The 9,212-nt window shown below is 33.6% G+C and overlaps 1 protein-coding gene across 1 annotated transcript; it reads right to left on the bottom strand.

Annotated features, from left to right (window-relative positions):
• Window positions 1–2,235: 2,235 nt before the first annotated feature.
• LOC141707545 (poly(A)-specific ribonuclease PARN-like) lies at window positions 2,236–8,160 on the bottom strand. Its single transcript, XM_074510754.1, has 8 exons — window positions 7,754–8,160; window positions 7,180–7,310; window positions 4,112–4,297; window positions 3,927–4,039; window positions 3,699–3,815; window positions 3,513–3,627; window positions 3,188–3,403; window positions 2,236–2,974 (listed from the first exon to the last, which is right to left on the bottom strand). The coding sequence occupies exons 1-8, from the start codon at window positions 8,104–8,106 to the stop codon at window positions 2,334–2,336; spliced, it is 1,872 nt and encodes a 623-aa protein (XP_074366855.1). The 5' UTR covers window positions 8,107–8,160; the 3' UTR covers window positions 2,236–2,333.
• Window positions 8,161–9,212: the final 1,052 nt, after the last annotated feature.

Raw genomic sequence — 9,212 nt, forward strand, 5'->3', positions numbered from 1 at the left:
TCATAATAATTTTGTAAGAACTAAATTGGGATTATATATTAAAGGGATCAGAATTCAGAAAGAATACAAAATGACTTTACTACCTAGAATAAGTAACACCTCATGCAACCAATTATTAAGAATTCTATTCTATATAGTCCCATCTCCAATTGTAAACAAAACAAACGTCAGTTCCAGGGATATTTTACAAAATTAAAAGAATAAATAAATCGAAACACTTATTTTGTCAGGACTAAAATCAATGCCTTAAGATCTCAAAATGCTCTACCAGTTTGAGGGATATTTCACAAAATTCTATTATAATCCTTAGACTATAATTATATTATACAAACATAGCAAAAAATTTAAACTTGTACATTTACATACAAATGAAAGGGTTCATAATGTATAAAATGATTTGTAAAACACAAGTCATCAAACATAGGACACGAACTAATATGTAAATATCCACTAGAATTAGCATTAACAGGTGTGTGATCTTATAATAATACATCCAATAATAAAAACTAGTCTTTTAAATACATAAAACATGTAAAAAAAACTAATCCAAGAAACAACATCCAATATTAACATTCAGAACAATTAGATAAGAGATAACAGCAAGAGACTTTGCGAGTACCTTTAAGGGAGAAGCGAAGTCAGGTGCTAATTAGAGGTGGCCAAACGATCGGGCCGAGCGTGCCGGACCGAATTTTGGCGGGCCGGTTAAGTCACCATTAAATTCGTGAACGGCCCGTGAAGAACAATAATCCGTGCCGAGCCGGGCCGAACAATTAAAATAGTAAATCGTTAACGGCCCGCGAATTAAATGAATTATACGGTTCATTGATAAGACGTGAAGAAAGAGTTCCATGCCGAATTATTCGCGATTCAACTCGCGAATTGGCGAATAAACCGATTACTTTTTCCGGTTCTTCCACATATATATATTATTTATTATTTATTTGTATTGTACTTACTTACATGACACTGTGACACACAATCTGACACATAGAGCATATGGATTAGCAGGTTTTCAAATTTTGAAAATTTATTTGTATACGTGGCATATAATAATGTAGATATCATAGTTAAAGATCTAGTAATTGTATTTCATTACACAATTTAACTCATAGTTAAATGAAGTTGTAGGCGAATTATTCGGCACGTGGCGTGCCGAGCCGACTAAAGCAAACTCACCAATTCGTATACGTTCTGGCGGGCCGATTCCGGTTTCAAAATTTCCTGTTCGTATTCGGTTCGTTATCCTACACGGTTTGTGCCGAATAATGACACGGCACGTGGCGATCCGAGTTAGACGATTTTTTGGTGAGTCGAATTGCCATCGTGCTGAGCCAAACCGTTCGTTTGGCCAGTTCTAGTGCTAACACAAAATAGAAACAGACATGTAGATTTCTTATCATATACATTAATATTTTTTTAAAAAAACATTACTGCATAAATACTAATACCATTGTATGATTGACATTTGGTATCAGACTATCATGCAATATTTTTTACTTTTCTTAATGCTTATTTTGTATTTTTTTTACTTTATTCATATCATTTTCACAAATTTAATCATTTAAAAATACATATATAATATTTGGCAATATTCATAAATATATTTATTTAATTTTTATATTTTTAGAATTAATCTCTCAATTTATATTTAATTGATCACTTTTCCAATTTATTCAACTTTTATATTCATTTAGCATACCAACTTTATTATTATAGAATTATGCATCATCAACATAACGGATTGACTAGTATGTATAATACAGTTATGTTAATAAACTTATGGTTATGTTAATAAAGTTATTTTTTTACGGTACCAGATGGGAAAGTGTACAATGCTACATGGGGTATGGCTCAGGATTATTACACAGAGATTAGGATCTAACTTAAATATGTTTACTTGTAAAATGATGGAAGAAGTTACTAATGCAAACAGAAGATCCATAATGATGTGATGGGCATATTAGTTTGTTAACATCAACATGAAAAATTTGAGTACGGATATAATTCATATTTCATACTATGATTTGAAAGGTTTGGTTGCAACTAAAGCTGCATGTTAAAAGAAAGAATTTAATAAATTTCTTCGAAGAAAAGTGAATAATGCAGCTGGAGTTGGTACTGGTTGAAAAGTTGGACACGTTAGAGCATTTGATTGCTATAAATATGATTTGATACTTTTATCTATTTAATATTAAAAAGTGGCTTTGGCATTATACAATAATTCACATAAAATATATGAAAGAAAGCTAACGTGAATCACAGGGAGGAAAAAGAATTGCCTTCTGCATTAGTTTCACTTGCAGCCTAAAATTTGATTAAGTTTTCAAAATTTATAAATCATCTATGTTAATCCGATCAGTATTCCTCCAGTACACCTCTGTTGATTCTGTGTGTGAATCTTCTCCGTGGACATCAAAATCAGTTGCCAAGGTGTTGTCCAGTGAATCTGCCAAGTTCACTTCCCATAAACCTAGATTACACAGTCTTTTATAAGTCTCATAATCTGCAGACCTCAAGCCATCTGAGATCAAGTTGCTTAAAGAATCACAGTTTATCCCTCCAGACTCCATTGCCTCCAGAAACTTTGCTGATGAATTAGGTTTCCAGAATGCGATGATTGCACAACTCTTGTCCACAAAACGAACATCAAACTCGTCTGAGAATGCTTCATGAGAATTCAAAAGTTGGTTTCGCAGCATTTTTGCTGATGTTCCGACAGTAAATCCCCAAACAAATACTATATTCTGTGTGCTTAATTTTTGTTGGTGGTCTGTTGAAATTCTGACATCCTCCTCCAAAGGGTCGTCAGAGCTAGCAGAATATGGATTGAAAACATTTGCATAGCCTTTAAAAGCTGAAGATGCATCTTCAACAGTTTCTGTACTTACTTTCAGTACAGAGCATATCTTGGCAAATAATTGGCTTATCCTAAGAACATCGAATCCATGATTCTTGCTTTCATCAGCCTCAACTGAAACAGACAAATACAAATTGGGTCATACTTGTTTGAATAAAAGGAAAAGCATCCCGTGCAACTAAATCAGAGTAAACAGGTTGACCAGGGTATTCTTTTCCCATATGCTGCAACTTGACCGTAGCTTTAGGTATGATCAGTTTCTATGTAATAGGATATTTCTGTAGTGTGAAAAAGATTAGTAGACAGATAACAGATCAGACAACTTGCCTTGTTGAGGAATTTCCACATCTATAGGAGCAAAGAAACGTCGTTTCAAATAGGAAGTAGCTGCAGATACACTATTCAGCTTTTTTAGAGGACTAATTTCATCCATCAGATGACTTATATCAAGAACATGGGGAAAGAGCAAACGTAGAGAGGTCCTGAACTCATCCATTATAGGTGGGAGGGGACCTAAGAATTTTGAGTGAATAAGCGTAAAATCTGCATGAAGCAGGAGTAATAATATAAGCCACCAAAAAGTTAAATCACAGTACAAGATGGTACCCATATAGAGTCTAATATGACACACATTCTTTTCATAGAAACGGACCACTAAGTGAGTTCTGGGCAACAACAGGCTTCTGAGAAGCTGCAATCAAATCGATCACCTCGCGAAAACCACACACACGTCTGTTTTCATCCTCTTCCTTGCATTGTTGTTCCCTCTGAACTCCCAAGTACAAATTGATTAGTGAAATAAACCAAAAGATGATTACTGGTAACTAATTAAAAGTACCTCAAAGATATCCTTGTCTTCTTTTGAACTTGTCAAAACAACTTGAACAGCCTGGATTCCGCCTCCCTTTGCTCGGATCAAGAGAGGTACAACATCATCAGCAAATTCCTTTAACATCTACATTCCAAAAGACAGCCTGATATTACACTAGATAATTTTGTTCACTGATGATGAGAGATGGAACCAGTTCTATTGTAATTTTGTCAATAATATGGCAGGCACATATACCTCAAGTGCAAGCTGCACATGCCGCTCGCTGCAGACATCTATCATCAAGCATGGCCTGGATCCAAACTCTTCACTTCCAACCATGACCTTTCTCAGGGATCTAATCAAAGCATCTGCACAAGTGACATGACTAAAATATAAGAGAGAAATGATGATACTATAGATTAAAACAACAATTTACTCACCTTCGCTTCCAGTATTTGATTCTTTACATGCAGTTATCCAGCTTTTCACCCGAGACTGAATTCTCTTTAAAAACAAAGTATCAGCCACTGAATGAGCCGAAGAAGATTGTACCAATTTACTAACCACCGTATTCCCTCTTCTGTTTCTTGCAATTGATTCTTGTGCCCTGGATAAGTATGAAATGCCTGTCAGAAGGAACAATAACGGCTCAGAACCAATAATTAACCCCGGCAACGTAAAACATTACATTTAGATGCAACAAAAAGTGATAACACAAATGACAGGAAATTAATGTATGTAATCTGAATCAGTTCAAAGGGGATATAGTCGTAATAAAGAAAATGCCAGACTGTTCTGAATTTCAATTACGTAACGCCACATGTTTATGTCTGTCTTAACATTGTCATATGTTCCCCTCTTCAGGTGTGGCTTATATCTACGTGCATAATTTATCGTGGAGAACACAGTAACACTTGTTTATATTTCCCATGTCGGCTTACAGTGAGAGCATAATGCCACATTATCTGTGCGAATGTGACATCATATCTTCCATGGCTAAATGAAATTTTTGACATCCAAGCTTCAGTCAAATTATATATAAGGCCCTAAAGAAAGTTTTAATCAAAGCAAGTCTTCGATATATGGATTTCATCTAGGAAGCACTGACACTAATACGGCGACACGGGATACGGGACACGGGGATTCGTGAATTATCAAAGTGTCCTGGATACGGGACACGACAAATTTTTTTTATAAAAATATAAATAATATAAGATTTATATATGTCAAATATAGAACAACTTCATTCATAATAATAATAGAGTTTCTTTCATAATAAGTGATAAACTACTGTAAGATCTATTCTACATTTTCATTCAATTGATCATTGTTGGGAGCAATTGATGATATCAAACAGAAACTATCAGAAGTTGACATCAGAACTTATATCAACGGATGATGATGATGTCAACGGATGATGATGTCAACGGATGATGATATCGACGGATGATGATGTCGATAGATGATGATGTCGACAGATGATGTAATCAGTATTTGTCACATCAGTTGATCTTCAATAAGGACTCAAGGCGGTGAAAGACTTTATCTTAGAAGCATTGTATTAGGTTTCCTTGTTGTTAATAGAATATGATTTCTTATGCATTGTGTAGTTGTGCTCTATATAGAGCACAAATTAGGTTCATACTATATGCATTGCGACATTTTTATATCTTTTGCATAACCTAGCAGCTCTCAAGAATATTTGTTCATCCTTTCGAGAGATTACTTTTGTAATAAGTTTTTATCTGCTAATATAAAAACTGTTGATTCTGTTGAAACTTTGTCGAATTGATTGTATTAACTGTATTCACTGTATTCACCCCCCTCTACAATTGATTAAGGGCCTAACAATCATCTTGTAATTTCTCGGATAGAAAGATGAAGAGGGATGTAATAAAAGTCGTAGAGACATGAAATTAGGGTTAATATAAGATGGTTTGAGCATTTTTAAGATGATTTCGGGTTTTTTTATATGAGCCGAGTCGATGGGCCGTGTCGGTCGCGTGTCGAATCCGTGTCGGTCGTGTGTCGGTCGCCTTTTTCTGTTGACACGCCACATGGCATGTCGTACACGTACTCGACCATGTCGGTGCCAAGTCACCGTGTCCGACACGCATACGGCAACCTTTTGGAGTATTGATGCTTCCTAGGATTTCGTCTAGTGCTTAGCAAGAAGAGAGATGTGACAGGCAATTTGTTCTTGACAGATTTCTTCTTTTTTTCTTATTTTTATATTTAGCTTCAGATAGATCTATGAATGAGAATAGTGGCCTGACCGCAGAGTTGATATTATACGCGAGGCTAGACGTGGGATTAAGAAAAACAGTTTTATCTGCTATACAAAAAAAATTCAGCAGAGTTGGCCAGATTTAAGCTACACATAACTGTCTTGACCTAGATAAAGGCAGTGTTTAGCTTTCTTCTTCCTTCCAAGTGGTTCCTTTCAAATGTTAACACATCTTCAGAAAGTCTAGAAAGCCTACATATTAATTTCTCTTTTTCTTTTTCAAATCCAGAAAACCAATTTAACGTTTCTGTCTTTCTGCAACTGGAACTAGGTTCTGTGTCTTTTTTTCTGTTTCCTCCCTCTCTAGACCTCGGATGGGATCTGGGGGAGATGCTAACAGAAGTATAAGAGTTAAATTATATAATTACTTAACAGGACAATGGATAGTGGTTCTGATCAACAATTCCTGGCACAAACCATCAATATGGAGATTTTCATTAGTAGGTTAATGAACACATTCTTCACGAATCATAGGCACATTTCAACCTCGACGTTTATTAGAGTGATTAGAAGAGGTGAGACAGGAGTAAAGAGAAGATTAATAGTATTGTTTTCTAAGTTTATCGCACAGATATCCTTTAACAAGTAAATTTTAAAATACGCCTACATTAACCAAAAGTTCAATTTTTACAATCTGCAAACTTATAGGCTCAATGCTAACAAAAGCCTTTAACGGTTCAGTATGCATTTGGATCGAATGAAATTTTTATTTTTTTAAAATTTAACTTTTTAACACATCATACCCCTTTAAGTAAATCATAAATTAAACCTACATAATCTGATGGTTAAGTTTTTACAATCTGCATATATATAGACTTAATTTTATCGAAAGCCTTTAAAAGTACAGTGTGTTTTCGGATAGCATATTTTCCATATGAGCAATACCAATGGTTTTTAAATTTTGCTTCTGAGATATTAGAACTAATGCCTCATGTCATTAGTTTCGGTAGAACTTTAGAAACATGCCCATTAGGAAAGCATGGCGTATGTGATGATTCCTGAACATTATGGAAAATATTTACCATCTTCACTACTCGAGTCAATAATATATCGGATCTTCATAAAATTTGTTTGTAAGAAATAGCTCACTTCCTTTCAAAATCCGATCATGATCATGAAGCAACTACACTACCATATAGAACTCAACCTAATTAGACAAAAAATATAATACAGACATATTCAAACAACAAAAACAAAGATAAAATTTGTTGACGGACTAACCTTCATTTATGCAGGCATTAAAATCAAATCCTTCGTTAGCCATGGAGGTCAAATATGAAGATTGACACATAAAACTGTAACAGGGCATCCCTAGTTTGAAGTCATCCCGGGGAAACAAATGAAAGTTATAACTGCACCAGTAGCAAAAGAAAACTATCACCATCAAACTGCCACCAACAAAAAATTTCTTCCTCGTCGATTAGTAGCCTATCTCATTAATACAACACTGTTAATTCCTTATACGAAAATTTAATCCAAAAATTTCACTCACTTACACCTCCACATCATTTAAACTCTCAAAGGCACAACATTTTACATTTCTAAAAGCATAAAATATGATCTAAAATCAGCGATTTTTCAATACTTGTGGAGACAAAGATATTACATAATAACAATCACTCGCATTCACTAACTACACAAATAACAATTATCTCATAACAAACACAATTCATTAAAAATTTCACCAAACCGCAAATAAAATTCAGTAACACTACAACTACAAAAAAATCCAAAAAACAATATGAAACATAATCCGTAAGCTAAAATGGTTTGTATTCGAAAGCAACTGACTTACGGATAGGCAATGAGCTTAGAATCCCTAACAGAGAAAGGGCAAACAGCAAACTGAAAAAGCTGAAACCTTTCGGCAGCATATTTAGCTTTCAAATAAGCTGTTTCAGGTGTGTCTATAGACAATGTTTTGTGCCAGGGAGCTGAGTGTGACCCAGTTTTCTTTAAGGACACTGCTATAAAATCTGATTGCAATATTTGATCTTTTATGGTTTCTAGGGTCTCTGAAAAATTGAATTTTGAAACTTGTTTGACACACCATTTTGGGTTTTGGGTAGTTTTGTTTATGGGTTTTGTGTGTGTGTTGGTGGTGATGAAGCGCCGGAGCAAGAACCGTGGCGGCCGGAGAGTGGGCATTTCTCGGTTGTTTTTTTCGTCTTGGTTGGGGTTTAATGGAGGGGCGGTTTTAGTTTTCATGCCTACTATTTTATTTTTACGTTGTTTTATTTTTTATTTTATTGCTAGAAATGTTTTTTTATTATTTTTATCACATTATTAAGGCTATGTGTAAAATTGCCATTAAAAATTGCTGGGATGTAAAAAAAAATGCGGCTGAAAAAAATATTATTTCTATGATTTTTACAAATATCATGTTTTTTATCTGCAGTTTTTTTCACAGTGGCACTTTTTTTTTTAATTTTTAACGGTAATTTCAAACAGAACCTAACTCCTGCGTGTGAAAAATATTATGGATTAAACTATTGTCTTGATGGCGATCAAATTTTGATTTGTTACTTTGTTGATATTTATTTGGTGTATCGTCACTTATCAACCCCGATTTTCCGATAAACGAGATATATAGGATATGTTTGGTCAAGTTTTGATTTTGTTTATAATTATTCTGTCTAATTTCTATGTTATAATAAACCGAGTTAATAGCAACAATAAATTAACGAATCAAATTTTTTTTCAATCTTAAAAAATGGGAGGCCACACTTAACTTAAAAATAGACCAATCATAATAGAGCATTTTCAACAAAATTTCATAATGACTCTTAACTGGAATTTTGAAAAGAATTTAAACTTATTTTTCTCCGAAAGACTCTTAACTACTCTTAAATTTACTAAAATTCTTTGCTCACTCCTCAATTTTAAGAGTTATTAGTCACCATTAACTAATATTTTATAATAAATTATATGAAAATATTCTCTGTTTCCATTTTTTTTACTTTAATGGATATAATTTATTTTTAGTAATATAAAACAAAATAACGAGTGAAGATAAGAATTATTATCGGAGATGAATTTGTATTTAATCATTACTCCCTCTATCCCATTGAATTCTATACATTATTTTTTGACACGCTTTTCAATGTTCATTTAAAACATAGTTCCACAATATTTTTTTTTAAAATTTTTTTTCTGAATAAAAGTTTCATGTTTAAATTTTTATTCACAAAAAAAAATTACAAAAATATTATGAAACTATACTTTATAGAAGTCTCGAAATGCGTGCAAATAGT

The sequence above is a fragment of the Apium graveolens genome, chromosome 2 (assembly GCF_009905375.1).
Source record: "Apium graveolens cultivar Ventura chromosome 2, ASM990537v1, whole genome shotgun sequence".
NCBI classification, from domain to species: domain Eukaryota; kingdom Viridiplantae; phylum Streptophyta; class Magnoliopsida; order Apiales; family Apiaceae; genus Apium; species Apium graveolens.